The 16,017-nt window shown below is 43.4% G+C and overlaps 1 protein-coding gene across 1 annotated transcript; it reads left to right on the top strand.

Annotated features, from left to right (window-relative positions):
• Positions 1-1,234: 1,234 nt before the first annotated feature.
• Positions 1,235-5,404, top strand: LOC140718751 (uncharacterized). Its single transcript, XM_073032854.1, has 2 exons — positions 1,235-2,195; positions 5,199-5,404. Exons 1-2 carry the CDS (start codon positions 1,530-1,532, stop codon positions 5,256-5,258), a joined length of 726 nt encoding a protein of 241 aa, XP_072888955.1. The 5' UTR covers positions 1,235-1,529; the 3' UTR covers positions 5,259-5,404.
• The last annotated feature ends 10,613 nt before the right edge of the window (positions 5,405-16,017 follow it).

Genomic DNA, 16,017 nt, shown 5'->3' with positions numbered 1-16,017 from the left:
GTGCATGTTTCATTTCGGTGGGCCCCATTCAATACTCCCACGCTATAAGCTGCCCAGTGCATACCATTACTAACATGACACAGTAAAAATGTTTAATCGTACTAATACATTGCCGTTCCTACTCGCCGCAAACCTAAGTCACACGTGCAATGAAACATTGACACATACAGTGAAATACATTATTTTGCGTCAACGGCAAACACGGTCCGAGATGTGCTGGGGGCAGCCGGTAAACATCGACACACTTCCGCCACCAACACAGCATGCTCACAACTTAGTAACACGAACCTGTGCTGTGCCGTGAAAATAAACATTGTCACTGAAATGAAATGATAATGTTTATTTTTACCTGAACTCTAGTGTAGGAAATGAAATGGTTGTGCAGGTTCGCACACACACGATGCACACACATACGTGCACGCGCACGCGCGCACACACACACGTGTGCAAAGGCATGTACACACAGGACAAGCACTCACAGAGGCATATAGGCATATGCACACACTCTCTCACGCACACGCACACACTCACAATTACGCAGGCACACACATAAACACGTACGCACAGCCACACACACAAAACGCACAGAATCCAGATACCGAGCCTGGATAACGACAGGGACTGAGTCAAACACTCGAAGTTCGTGACCCACGGGAGGATTGGCGTTCAGTGCCAATGATCATTTAGTGGCTGACCTACTTTAGAGGTAACGTCAAGGGTAAACCGAACAGAGCATTTTCTCCAGTGGAGACTAGTAAACAGTTAACCCCCAGTGACAGACAGCCTCAGGCACGTGGCCCAAGATGCACAAAGCCCAGGTACAGAAATAGGAGAAGAGAAATGGGTCTGCAGCTGTTCCAAGTGGCAGCACACAACACGTCATCTGATTCGCTCAGAATCCAGCCCTCACTGTATCATCACATGCTGGCTGAAATCTCACAGCAATGAATGACTACTCTCCCTCTTCCAGCAATGCCAGTGAAAGATGTGAAACATTCGCATCAGTGCTGTTTATGGCGCACACTCGCAGCTGCTAGCTGAAAATAATATTTCTATATTCTGAGCCAAATCCTCTCAGTTTGAAAAATCTCTGCACCCGCCTCCCCTTTGTTTTGCTTCCCCTCCTCTCTCTCTAACATCGATTCTTCCACACTTCCCATGTGTGACAGATGGCACTTCATCTGAACTGCGCCGCACACTCTACCAGAGCATATTAAGTAACCAGCCTCGAACGCTGATCCTCCACGGGTCTGGTTGTTGAGGTAAAACAGCCTCTCGAAGCCGTGGAGTCAAGTCGTCCGCTTTGGAATTCTGTTTGTAATATATTCCGTTCCTAGGAAGGTTTTTTTCCGCCGCTTCATGTGTGCTGGGGAAATTATCGGCTCAAAGTCTTTGGAAAGGAGCAGCAGCTCGTGCTTCGTTCAGCACATTTCTGGCATCTCCAAGCCCCGTGGGCATCTTTCGGAGCCGGTGAAGCCACACAGGCTGAGGAGAGGAGGGGAGAGAGAAGTTCCCTGCAGAAAGGCATCATGGACGCGACTCCACAAGAGGTTCCGCACCAGGGATGCATAACAATCTCGGGATACGGGGCAGTGCGAGAATGTGGCTCGCTCAGTTCAGGGAGTAATGAAACAACTGATTGGAACAGTGTCAGCTCAGAGACAAACCGTTCCAGTGACTCATCTGTGGACTCCTGCCAGTTCTCCCCTCAGCCTCCCTACCGCGTGACAACTCAAGGGGCCCCCGCCGAACCTTGTAAGGTTCAGGTCCACTCGGAAGGCAGGAGCGACGCGGGCCGTCAGGTTGGGAAGTTGCGAATGCGCCACCCGGGCCGTGAGAGGCAGAACGCCAGCGAGAGGGAGAAGCTGAGGATGAGGGGCCTGTCCAGGGCCCTCCACAACCTGCGGACTTACCTGCCCCCGTCCGTGGCGCCCGCCGCTCAGAGCCTGACCAAGCTGGAGACCCTGCGGCTGACCATCCGCTACATCGCCCACCTGACGGAACTGCTGGCGCTGAGCGAGGAGGGTCCGTCGGCGGGCAGAGACACAGAGGGCGTGCGTTGGGTGGGATGCCCGCAAGGGTGGTGTCCAGGCAGTCAGAATTCCCCGCTGGAACATACGCCCTATCCAGGAGTCTCGGTAATGAACGGCAGGAGTGGGCTGGAGGCTGCTTTTCAGGACATCCCCCACGGTCAGGTACGTCAGTTGTTTCACCTCCCGGCTTCCGTGCTGGAGATGACAGTCCCATTCATTAACATTGTACAAATCAACACAAAATCCATCGCCTATAGTAAATTAAGCCATCATTTCTATTTATTTATTTACAGATAGATCACAGTCACAGGCCCTTCCGGCCCAACAAGTGTATGTCACCCATTTACACTCAAGTGACCAATTAGTCTGTCGTCAAGCCAAGAAATTCTGCAGAAGCTCAGAGACAGTCAGTGTTTATTCCTCTCCATAGATGCCTCCTGATCTGCTGAGTTCCTCCAGCATTGTGTGTGTGTGTGTGTGTGTGTGTGTTAACCTACTAACCCGTACATCATTGGAGTGTGGGAGGAAACCAGAGCAATAAGAGGAAATCCACACTGTGCTGGAGAGAATGTACAAACTCCTTGTATACAGTGGCAGAATTGAACCCAGGTCTTTGGTGCTATAATAGTGCTACGCTAACCGCTATGACTGTTCCTCTGGGATGGCAAGTATGGGTATGGTAATAAAGTATCCGTAACCCGGACACTCAAGTTCAAGTCCCACCAGGCCAAGTGGGAACTTTCTATTTCAGAATCAGGTTTAATATCACCGGTAGATGTCGTGAAATTTGTCGTTATGCAACAGTACATTGCCATACATAGTAATAAAAGCATTACAGAAAGGATATATTTATTTAAAAAGTTAAATTGAATAAATAGTGCAAGAAGAGAGAAAGAAAAGTAGTGAGGTAGTGTTCATGGGTTCAATTTCCATTCAGAAATCTGAAGGCAGAGGGGAAGAAGCTGTTCCTGAATCGCTGAGCGTTGAGTGTGTGATTCACAATTTGGAATTAAATGAAACCAGCACTGGTATTGATTACTGTACCAGAAAACTACTGGAGTGTCATAAAACCCCATGTCCATCAGGTGAAGAACTTTTACTGTCCTTGCCTGGTTTAGCTGCTGATTGACTCCCAGCTACCAATGTTATTTATGTTTAAATGTCCTAATATGGACAATTAAACCACTTGTTTTGCAGGTATAAATTGGGTACAGTTTTGTTCACTCTGTTAAAGGAACAAAGTCAGTGAACTGGAAAGAATGCAACAATGATTTAGGAAAATGTTAAACACGAGAAATTCTGCAGATTTAGGAGAATGTTGGCAGGCCAAAGTGATTGGGCAAGCTAGGACTTACAATGTAGGGGAACATGGGTTGACGCATTCATCAGGGGCAGAGGGTGAATGCACAGTCTTTTTCAAAGAGAAAGAGAACCAAGTATTAGAGGTGAAAAGGAAAACGCTTCAAGAAGGGCATGAGGAGCAACATCTTCACACAGAGGGCAGTGCATATTTGGAACGAGATGCCAGAGGAAGTGATTGATGCAGGTCTGATGGCAACATTGGACAAGGCACTTAGACAAGTAAGTGAATAGGAAAGATTTGGAGCAGGGGTTTCCAACCTGGGGTACATAGACTCCTTGGTTAATGATAGGGGTCCATGATATAAAAAAAGGTCGGGACCCCTGATTTAGAGAGATGAGGGCAAACACAGGCAAATTGGACTAGCTCAGGTGAACACCATGGCCAGCATGGACAAGTTGGGATGAAAGGCTTGTTTCCATGGTGAATTACTCTATGACTCTGTGATGGGTGATTAGGGAGGGGCAGAATGCTTTGCCTTCCTGGTGACATCCAGATCCTGCAAAATGAACTAACAGAGGAGTGGGTCTGGGCCAATCAGATTACAAGGGCCCAATCCATTCCTTTGGTCTTGCTGGCTAACTGGAAGACAGGGGCAGGGAAGGTCATGGAATCGTACCTTTAGAAGGAGATTCTATGTAGCCTCAGTTTCTTGGATCAGGAAGAGGGGAACCAGTCCCATATTGCAGCTCCTGATCACAATCCTACTGCGCAAAGTGTCCTTTAGTCAAGAGTAAGCTATGTCTGATACTCTAGAAATAAGCCACAATATCAAAATTAGAGTAAAATGCCGGAGCGTAAGCTTCATTCTTGGAATCTCAGGTGGGTGGGAGTTAGAACCTGTAAAAGAGGCAGTGCCCAGTGTTAAAAGAACTCATTGGATCATATCTGATAAAGTCACTACAGAACTTGTGAGCATCAGACAGGAATACACAAAATCATCAACTTTGAAGATAACATAGTTGAAAGTGAGGATGTTTAAGAGCAGAGTTGGATGATGTTACAACTGAGAAATTTGGGGAACTGGCACATAGAAGGAGTTGAGGTCAGCGTAGATTATGATTATACTGAATGGGGAGTAGACTTGAAGAAGTGGAGTGGTCTACTTTCTTGAGTTCTTATGTATGGTGGAGGAAATATGTAGTCATGTCAATGACACAGAATTAATAAAAAGGACACAGAGTACAGGAGTTGGGACATTATCTTGAAGCTGTACAAGGTGAGGCCAAATTTGGAGTATTATGTGCAGTCTGGTCATCTACGAAAGAAGAGACAAAAAAACTAAAATGGCATCCAACATAGAGCAGCTATTTAAGACACATAGATAATGAAAATTCCATTCAAATTTGTAGATTAGAGTCAACCAATGATATAGCTATTATTCAAATAATGCAGTACCAAGAGAAGCTATCAGAATCATACTTTGTATAACCTAGAGGAACACTCTGAACTTGCATATGTATATTATCATTAGGAAGTATAATAAACTTTTACATGCTTATAAGAACTACTTAAAATACAAGCAGATAATTATTTGTTTATTCTACAAAGAAAATAACAATTAAGTAGTCTAATCTAAGAATTAAACAGTCAGTCCAATATAGTAGATGCTAAATGGCTTGTAATGTTTAAGAGAAGTTAGGATAGGCACATGTATGTGAGCACTACAATGGATTATGGTCTGGGTGCAGGTAGATGGGACTAGGTAGCAGATCAGGTTGGCATGGACAAGATGGGCCAAAGGGTCTGTTTCTGTACTGTAATACTCTATCTCTGTATTAAATAACCTGTTTCTATCTTCACAGAATTTCACCACGAACAATGTGAATCTGCAGCTGGTCCCCTGGTTTCCATGGCAACATTAAGATTTCCCCCAGGGCCTAACATATTTTGAGAAATTAGTCATTTGAAAACTATATTAATTTAAGTATTTTTTCATGTAGATGTTTATTTTGTTAAGCCTGTGAAAATTATTTGATATATTTTTGTTAATCTAGTTTTCCTGTCTGTATATTTGATCATGAAAGGCAATAAAGCATTTTAAGTTTGATAAATTTTTTGCTGTTCTGTTCTGGGAACAGATGTCTGGGTAGTTTTTTATTGAATGCACTTTGAGTTCAGATATACGTCCAAGTTCTAGACGATGTGTCATCCTGGACAATAACCTTCCACAGCCAATAAGCATTAACAATTCAGAACTGGAAGAGGCTGTTCAGCCCCTCAAGTCTGGCTATCATTAAATTCGATCATGTTTAATCCATTTTATTTGATTTCACGTTATTTCTGAAAATTATTTATTAACCTTAAGTAAAAAAAAAGAAAATGCTGGATACACTGTAGAGAGTGGTGAATCTCTGGTATTCTTTGCTTCAGAGCATTGCGGAGGCTAGATTGTTGGGAATATTTAAAGATGAAGTGGATAAAGATTTGCAACATCAGGGAACTGAGGGTTGTGAGGAACTAGTCTAGAAGAAGAGTTGAGGCCTGGGGTAGATCAGCCAGGATCATATTGAATAGCGGTGCATGTTTAAGCAACTGAGAGGCCTACTCCTGCTCCTTTCTCTCTTTTCCACCTTCCTTTACCCGCTGTCCATAGGTATTTCTGTCTATATGGCTCACTTGTCCTCTCATCCCTCCCCACTGATCTCCCTCCTGGCATGATAAGTGCTACACCCACCCACTACATGTCCTCCCTCACCTCCGTTCAGCTCCTCAAACAGTTTTTCATCTAGCGAATCCAGTGCTCCTAATATGGCCTCCCCTACATTGGTGTGATACGACGTAGACTGGGGGACTGCTTTGTTGAGTACCTTTACTCTGTCTGCTGTAAAAAGCGGAATCTATTGGTAGCTACCCATTTCAGTTGGACTTTCCATTCCTATTCTGACATGCTGTTCTGTGACCTCTTCTACTGCAATAATGCTGTTGGAGGAGCAACACCTCATATTCTGTCTTCCACTTGTAGTTTCTTGTGTTCTTGTGTGAGATATCAGTTCTCATCCCAGCTGATCTCTTGACCATCTCATTTAGACATTTCATTATTGGCTCTCATCTATCAAATCCCTCCATTCAGAATTGCTTCCCTAAATCTGTCCACCTCCACTTCTCCTTTCTTAATAAACTCTAATGATGCCCCGACGTAGGCCAGTGTTCAGTGTTCTTTGAAGATGTGAAGCACCTATATAAGTGTAAACTCTTAATGTAGTTATTACATATGTAGTATATAACATGAACTCATCAGTCCACGTGTATCGCCAGCAAGAAGAGATAGGGTTCCACCTCTGGAGAGGAGGGAGCCTTACTCTGCATGGCAAAGACTAGCATCTCAGACAGCAGATGGCGAGAACCATTGATGGGAGAAGATCAGATCAGCATGTTTAGGAATACACAAAAGAGCGATGTTAACCCTAAAAGCGATAGATATTCAAAATATTATAATTGGCCACTCTACATTGGAAACCTTGTGCTTTGAACATTGGAAGCTAAGAGGTGACCCTTTGAAGATGGTTGTATTGTGAAATGGTGAATTATTTCAATTATTATTGGAATTTAAAGAACACAAGTTTGGTATATGTTACACCCAGCAAAAAGCAGATTTACAAACAATGCCAAAAGAGAACCAGAAATTGGATTTTCAGAGTTGAGGATCTCAAAACCTGATGAACAATTAAGCAATCATTACAGCAAACTTTCTTTTAATTTAGAGTGCCACAGTAGTGCAGTGGTTAGTGCAATTGGCCTCATAGTGCCAGCAAACATCGATCAGGGTTTGATTTCTGCTGCTGTCTGTAAGGAGCTTTCTACAATAGATAGGTACATGGATGGGAGGGGTATGGAGGGCTGTGATCTGGGTGCAGTAATAGTGCAGCACAGACTAGATGGGCCAATAGGCCTGTTTCAGTGTTGGAGAGGTCTGTGACTCTGAGAATATTGGAGTCTTCCTGAGTAAATAAACAAAGGTGGATCACATTAAATTTCCCATTCGCTGGAGTCACTTGATCCAGTATCAAGTGAATGGACACTTGAGGGAACATTGCAGGCTTTTGGGACAACAAGAGAGAGCCACTGATTAACCTACCCAACAAGGAGGCATAGACTCACTGATGTACCACCTTCTGCAGACCCGGTCTTCAGTAATGTTTTAAAACTACAGTCTATTTGCAGTCTCCAGTGTATGTCTCTGCTCCCCGGTGACAGAGAGTCATTGAGCACAATTACACTGAAAGAGGCCCTTTGGCCCATCTAGTTCATACTAAACTGTTATTCTGCCTAGTCCCATTGACCCGTACTTTGACCATACCCTCCATACCCCTCCCATCCATGTACCTGTCAAAATTTCTCTTAAATGTTGAAATGAATCCATATCATCACTTGCACATTCACATCACCCCTCTGAGTGAAAAAGCTCCTCCTGAGGTTCCCCTTAAGTATTTCACCTTTCGCCCTTAACCCATGACCTCTAGTTCTAGTCTCACCCAGCCTCAGTGGATAAAGCCTGATTGTATTTACCCTGTCTATACCTCTCATAATTTAGTGTACCTCTGTCAATTTGTAAGTGGTCTATCTCTAAATTGAATATTATACTCCTGCATTATAGTTTGTTCCTGTTAGATAGATTACTTTTATTTATCCTGCCAAACCCCTTTTCCAGCCACTGCTATAAGGAGTTTGTACGTTCTCCCTGTGACTGTGTGGGTTTCCTTCGGGTGCTCCAGTTTCCTCTCACGGTTCAAAGACGTACAGGTTGGTAAGTTAATTGGTCATTGTAAATTGTCCCATGACTAGGCTCAGAATAAATTGTGGTTTGCTACGTGTGGCTCAAAGGATCAGAAGAGCCTACTCTGTATCACAATAAATTTTTAAAAAATAAACACTTCCATTTGTCATCTTTTTACACAATGAAAATGCTGTCTGGTCATATGCAAAAACCACAACCAATCAGGAAGCCTTTCCTTTCTGTGAGTTGCTTCTAACAACATTCTTCCTTTCACTGAAACTCATTGGATTTTCTTCATCCCAATTACTTTGCGGCCGTGATTTGGCCTGGGTACATGTCCTTCAAGCACACACCTCTGGTGATATGTAGGTTTGTTCCTTAGATATCATCCAGGAATATAATACAGCTTTAGTGAGACCTCTGCTGCGAGAATAAGTGGGGCCAACACTGCTGGCATCTACCAGTGTCCCATATCAAGGAAGCCTGATAGCAGTATCCCATAGGGACTGAATTTAAACATGTGAAGTCATTTCATTTCAGGCAGAGTTGAGACTGAATGGAGACCAGAGTGTTCTGGCTATCACTGCTTATATCTCATGCAACTCAATTATACTAATGCCCATCTGTCTATATACAGTATGCTTCCATTCTTTGTATGTATATGTGCCCATCTAAAAGCCTCTTAAACACCACAATCATATTTCAGAATCAGAATCAGATTTATTATCACCGTGAAATCGGTTAATTTAACAGCAGCAGTTCAATGCAATACATAATCTAGCAGAGAGAATAAATAAATAAATAAATAAATAAATAAATAAATTGATAAATAAATAAATAACAAATAAGTCAATCAATTACAGTATATGTATATTGAATAGATTTTTTAAAAGGTGCAAAAACAGAAATACTATATATTAAGAAGAAGTGAGGTAGTCCAAAGATTCAATGTCCATTTAGGAATCGGATGGCAGAGGAGAAGAAGCTGTTCCTGAATCGCTGAGTGTGTGCCTTCAGGCTTCTGTACCGCCCACCTGATGATAACAGTAAGAAAAGGGCCTACCCTGGGTGCTGGAGGTCCTTAATAATGGAAACTGCCTTTCTGAGACACTGCTCCCCAAAAATGTCCTGGGTATTTTGTAAGCTAGTACCCAAGATGGAGTTGACTAGATTTACAACCTTCTGCAGCTTCTTTCGGTCCTGTGCAGTAGACCCTCCATACTAGACAGTGATGCAGCCTGTCAGAATGCAACCCTAGAAGTTTTTGAGTGTATTTGTTGACATGCCAAATCTCTTCAAACTCCTAATAAAGTATAGCCGCTGTCTTGCCTTCTTTATAATTACATCAATATGTTGGGACCAGGTTAGATCCTCAGAGATCTTGACACCCAGGAACTTGAAGCTGCTCACTCTCACCACTTCTGATCCCTCTATGAGAATTGGTATCTGTTCCTTCATCTTACCCTTCCCGAAGTCCACAATCAGCTCTCTTGTCTTACTGACGTTGAGTGCCAGGTTGTTGCTGTGACCCCACTCCACTAGTTGGCATATCTCACTCCTGTACGCCCTCTCATCACCACCTGAGATTCTACCAACAATGGTTGTATCGTCAGCAAATTTATAGATGGCATTTGAGCTATGCCTAGCCACACAGTCATGTGTGTATAGAGAGTAGAGCAGTGGGCTAAGCACTCCACTACCATCTATGGCAGAGCCTACCAACTACCCACCAGTCTGTGTAAAAAAAAAATCTTGCCCTGCACATCTCCTTTTAACCCATCTCTTCCCACCCTCTGTTAGATGTTACATTTCTGAGAAAAAGATGTCTACTGTCTTTGAAACCATGACCAAGGGCAGAGGACTATAATTAGGCCACATTGCCCATTGACACTGCTCCACCATTCCATCATAGCTGACTGATAGTCCCTCTCAACCCCATTCTCCCAACTTCTCCCCATAACTCCCAATGCAACAAATAAACAAAAACCTATTCAACTCAATTCAACTTTAATTGTCATTTAACCATATATGAATATTCATGAATACAGCCAAACAATTCAGGGTCAAGGTGCAAAGACACACACAAGATCACAATCATGTAACACGAGTCCCGGCGACCACCAACCCACCCTTGCCCCAACGCCCGACTCCCACTAGGCGAGTCCATGACTTTGAGACCCAGTCCTCTCATACACAAGCACATATAAAATATTAGTAAAAAACACAACCAAACAAATATACAGTATACATATATAGTCTAGACCCCTCAGTCCATTTTAAACCTTCAGTCACCACAACTGCGCTATGCCGCCCCCAGGAGGGGCTCGAATCCATTGAGTGCTGCTAAAAAAATCTGCAGGCGGCCACAACAGAGCTTGTCTCTGATGCACCATCAATAAGTCTCGGAAACAGGAGGTGAACGATAGGCAAAACAAACGGAGCACGGCATCTCGGAGACTGAGGGAGGAGCAGTGCCTCCAATCGCCTTTATACAGGGGTCTGTGGGAGGAACCACAGGAGCAGTCAGCAGAGGGGCGTGTCCAGACAGGTATACATAGTTTACCACAGTCTCCCACCGAGCAAAACTCTGGGGGGGACAGATCCGACTCCATTCTGGACACCGCGCCACACTGCCCCCGGTGAAGCGCAAAGGCTTCGTTCCCTCGCTCCAGGTGCTGCAAACCGGTGACTCGGTGGCTTCAGGCCTAGTCCTTGCTACTACCGAGGACCAGGCCCCCTTCATCTGCCCCTGCTCTCATCCAATAAATCAGCGAATTAAACTTGCAGCGTACTGGATTACCAATATCCAAAGGGGTCTTGCAATCGCAAGAAGAGTAACCTCGGCGGCCACTCGCTGTTTGACTGTGAGTCCCCGTTGACTCAGGCAGCAGCACGTTGCTCAGCTCCTTCATTATCTGCGCCAGTGAGCAACTCACTAATGGTGTAGACCTGAAGTACTTTGAGTTCTCAATGTATAGCAGGATCTTGCAATCATTGTACTCTTTTCCATTGAAGTTGCCTGAACTCCCCTAGCATTTTGTGTGTGCTACTTGAGTCTTGTAATTGCAGCCGATAAATTTCAATCCATTTAAATAAATAAAAATAACATGAACTTCTTCCTGGTTTCTCTGAGGGAGGAAATCTACTGATAATAGCTGGTCCAGCCCTTGTGTACCTCCAGACCAAGTTGCAACTTCCATGCCTTCCTAATGGTCGAGCAGTCAGATCCAGAATCAGAATCAGGTTTATTACACTGACATATGTTGTCAGTTTAGTTCACTTGAGGCAGCGGTACAGTTCAAAACATAAAAATTAACTATAACTTACAGTAAGAAATCAATATTTAAAAAATTAAATAGCTAGTGCAAAAAGAGAGCAAAAATAGTGAGGTAGTGTTCATGGGTTCATTGTCTGTTCAGAAATCTGAAGGCAGAGGGAAAGAAATGAAACGCTGAGTGTGTGTCTTCAGGCTCCTGCACCTCCTTCATATTGACGATGAGAAGAGGGCATGAACTTGGCAATGGGGGTCTTTAATGATGGATGCCACCTTTTTCGAAGCACAAACTTTTGTATAATTCCATGCATCTATCTGATCTCATGTGTTGGTGCGTGGCCAGATGGTTAAGGCGTTGGTCTAGTGATCTGAAGGTCGCTAGCTTGAGCTTCAGCTAAGGCAGCATGTTGTGTCTTTGAGCAAGGCACTTAACCACACATTGCTCTGCGACAATTATTCCAAGGTCTCTTGAGACTAACGGATGCCTATTATCTGATCTCATATGACTAATCCATATTGTTAAGTAAATCCCTGCCCCAAGTTCAGGGTTTTTTTTTTAGCTGGAACAAACTATGCAAGGCTGATGCTGACATTTTTGGACCACGAAGAACAACTTCCCACATTATCTGAAGGCATTAACAGAAGCTTAAAATCTATCCACATTCATGTTGGTGTATTTTTTTAGGATGGTTCAGTTAACAGAAACATTTACTTACCCTGAACCAAGAATACAGAGCACAATTGGCAAGAAAATAGGTATGGCTTCCTCCAGGCATATGGTACATAACCACCTCAGACATACAGGTGTTTGGTGGTCATCATTGACCAGAAATCCACTTAAACAAAAGCAGGCCAGTCGGTTAAATATCTAGACTGAATGACTCCCCTCCTGACATCGCAGAAACTTCCCACCATCTATAAGGCACTAGTCAGGGGCATGAAGGCATATTGTCAACATAAGATATAGGAGCAGAGTAAGACCATTTGGCCCATTAGGTCTGCCATTCCACCATGTCTGATTTATTATTGCTCTTAATCCTATTCTCCTGCCTTCTCCCCATAATTTTTGTCACCCTTACTGATGGCTGCAAGAGTGCAGCACCGACATCAAAGTAGCTTTGTACAATCCAGAGTATGCCAGCCTGTGAGAATGACACTCCATCCATCAGCCTAAACGTTAACTCTCTCTGCAACTGGTATACCACAGCTACAAGGTGTACCATCTATGACTTGTATTGTACAAATCCACATTTGCTACTCCCACAACAACTTCCAAAAGGTGGTGATCATCATTAAGGACTCCCAATGCTCAGGACATGTCCTCTTCTCATTACTACCATCAAGAGGGAGGTACAGGAGCATGAAGGCACATACTCTATGTTTCAAGAACAGTTTCTTCCCTCCTACCTACAGATTTCTGAAATGGCAGTGAACCCACTACCTCACTATTTTTTCTTCTCTCTTTATTTATCATTAAATTTATTACTTAATAAATTATTAAATTTCTACTTATTTAATTATATATATACACACATACAACACTTCTTATTGCAATTAATAGTTTTATTATTATGTATTGCAATGCTCTGCTACCACAAACCAATAAATTTCACAACATATGCCGATGATATTAAACTTGATTCTGATTCTGATTCAAAACTGTATCATCCATCACCAAGATGGACAGGGGCAGCAGATACAAGGGAACACCAGAACAGCAAGTTGTACATCATCAGCACTCACAAACATATTTGTTTCAAATCAATGAACTGCTTTCACCAGAAAGGTTGCACTGATGACTGAAGAGTCAAAGTTCCAAGTCAACTTATTCTCAAAGTACAGATATGTGATGATGCTGCAAGTACGTTTATCATTGCATCTGTGCATTTACTTTTGCATATGACAATAAATTCAACTTTGACTTTGGGTTCAAGTTTAATTGTCATTCAACTATAACCATGAATACAGCCAAACAAAACAGCGTTACTCTGGGCCCAAGGTGGAAAACACAGTATCAACAGTCATACACAGCACAAGCCATAAGATATCAGTAATATACAGTCACACAAAAAAATATAGTCCAAGACTCTGAGTGGGGTAAGGGAGAAATCTGCAGTCAAGCACAATACAGCATGTCTTCTGTCGAGCAAGCACTAGGGGGCAGCACCGACTCCGCCTGGACACAGTGCCACATGATCTCCGGTGGAGCGCGCTGACTGCGAGACCTCTCTCCTTGGCGGCTGTAAACAGGCGGCACCGCGGTTGAAGCCTAGTTCTCCCTACAACCAAGGCCACCGCAGCTCCCTGTCTTCCACCAACTGGACTTGCAGCATTTTACCTGAACAATGTCCAAAAGAGTCTTACCATCACAAGAAAAGTGACGAGGGCAATTGTTCACTGTTAGACTGCACACCTCCTTCGTGCACTGACTCCTCCGATGCCTCTCTGACTCAATCCGCACCAAGTCCAGCTCCCTCACTTCCTCCACCAACGAGGAACTCGCTGATGGGGTAGGCCTGCAGTACTTTAGGTTTTATTGTCCATCAGGGCCTTGCGATCGTAAAAAGTACATTTAAAAAGGACAATAAAACCTTTGGTTGAGGCCGTAGAAGCTGCTGCAATTGAATGCCCCGCCATATTACCAGAATTAACTCGACTAGTGCCTGCATGTGTTCATCTAGGTGCTCACAGTTAACTCGCCCAAAGACATGTGGGCTGACTGGGCATGATTGGCCACTGTGACTTAACCCCAGTGTGCAGGAAAGTGATAGAATTCAAAGTTCAAAGTAAATTTATTTTCAAAGTACGTATATCTCACCATGTTACCATTGAGATTCATTTTCTTGCAGGTGTTTATAGGAAAATAAGAAATACAATGGAATTTATGAAAGGCTGTACATAAACAAAGACTGACTAACAACAGACAGACAGACATACTTTATTGATCCCGAGAGAAATTAGGTTTCGTTACAGCCGCACCAACCAAGAATAGTGAAGAAATATGGCAAGATAAAACCATAAATAATTAAATAATAATAAGTTAATCATGCCCAGTGGAAATGAGTCCAGGGCCAGCCTATTGGCTCAGAGTGTCTGACGCTCCGAGGGAGGAGTTGTAAAGTTTGATGGCCACAGGTAGGAATGACTTCCTATGACGCTCAGTGTTACATCTTGGTGGAATGAGTCTCTGGCTGAATGTACTCCTGTGCCTAACCAGTACATTATGGAGTGGATGGGAGTCATTGTCCAAGATGACATGCAACTTCGACAGCAGCCTCTTTTCAGACACCACGGTCAGAGAGTCCGGTTCTACCCCCCCACAACATCACTGGCCTTACAAATGAGTTTGTTGATTCTGTTGGTGTCTGCTACCCTCAGCCTGCTGCCCCAGCACACAACAGCAAACATGATAACACTGGCCACCACAGCCTCGTAGAACATCCTCAGCATTGTCCGGCAGATGTTAAAGGACCTCAGTCTCCTCAGGAAATAGAGATGGCTCTGACCCTTCTTGTAGACAGCCTCAGTGTTCTTTGACCAGTCCAGTTTATTGTCCATTTGTATCCCCAGGTATTTGTAATCCTCTACCATGTCCACATTGACCTCTGTGCAAAAGAACAGTGCGCAAAAGAAGACAAATAAAAAGACATGGATAGGTAATCAAGAAATGAACTTGAATCCTGTCATTAAACTAAGTAAAGTCAAGAGTTATACAACATTGCAGCTCAGAAACAGGCCTTTCAGCCCATCTAGTCGATGTCAAACTATTAATCTGCCTAGTCCCATCAACATGCACCTGGACTATAGTTCTCCATACGTCTCTCATCTATGCACTTATCCAACGTTCTCTTAAATGCTGAAATCGAACCCTAATCCAGAACTTGCACTGGCAGTTTATTCTATACTCTCGCCATCCTCTGAGTGAAGGATTTCTCCCTTAAACATTTCACCTTTCACCCTTAACCCATGACTTCGAATTCTGGTCTCATCTAATCTTAGTGGAAAAAGCCTGCTTGCATTTACCCTATCTATACCCCTCATAATTTTGTATACCTCTATCAAATCTCCCCTCACTCCCCTATGTTCTATGGAATAAAGTCTATAACTCATGTCCTCAAGTCCTGGTAACATCCTTATAAATTTTCTCTGCACACTTTTAACCTTATTGATATTTTCCCTCTAGGTAGGTGACCAGAACTGTACACAACACTCCAAATAAAATAATGTATATTTCCTGAATCTCCTCCTCCTTTCCTTTCTCCTATGTTCCACTCTCGTTTCATATCAGATTCCTTCCTCTCCAGCCTTTTATCTTTTCTACCACCTGTCTTCACCTATCATCTTCAAGCTATCCTCCTTCCTCTCCCCCCCAACTCTTAATTCTGGCATCTTCCCCCTTCCTTTCCAGTCCTGAAGAAGGGCTTCAGCCCAAAATGTCGATTCTTTATTCATTTCCATAGATGCTGCCTGACCTGCTGAGTTCCTCCAGCATTTTGTATGTGGTGCTTTGGATCTCCAGCACCTTCAGACTTCCCAGTGTTTATAAAGTTCTACCTACTTCACTTGTGGGAGAAAATCTATTGATAATAGCTGGCAAACACGAGGAAATCTGCAGATGCTGGAAATTCAAACA

This window comes from Hemitrygon akajei, chromosome 30, assembly GCF_048418815.1.
Source record: "Hemitrygon akajei chromosome 30, sHemAka1.3, whole genome shotgun sequence".
In the NCBI taxonomy this organism is placed as follows: Eukaryota; Metazoa; Chordata; class Chondrichthyes; order Myliobatiformes; family Dasyatidae; genus Hemitrygon; species Hemitrygon akajei.
Note: the sequence above shows the minus strand (reverse complement) of the source record. Positions and strands in the feature narration are given on the sequence as shown.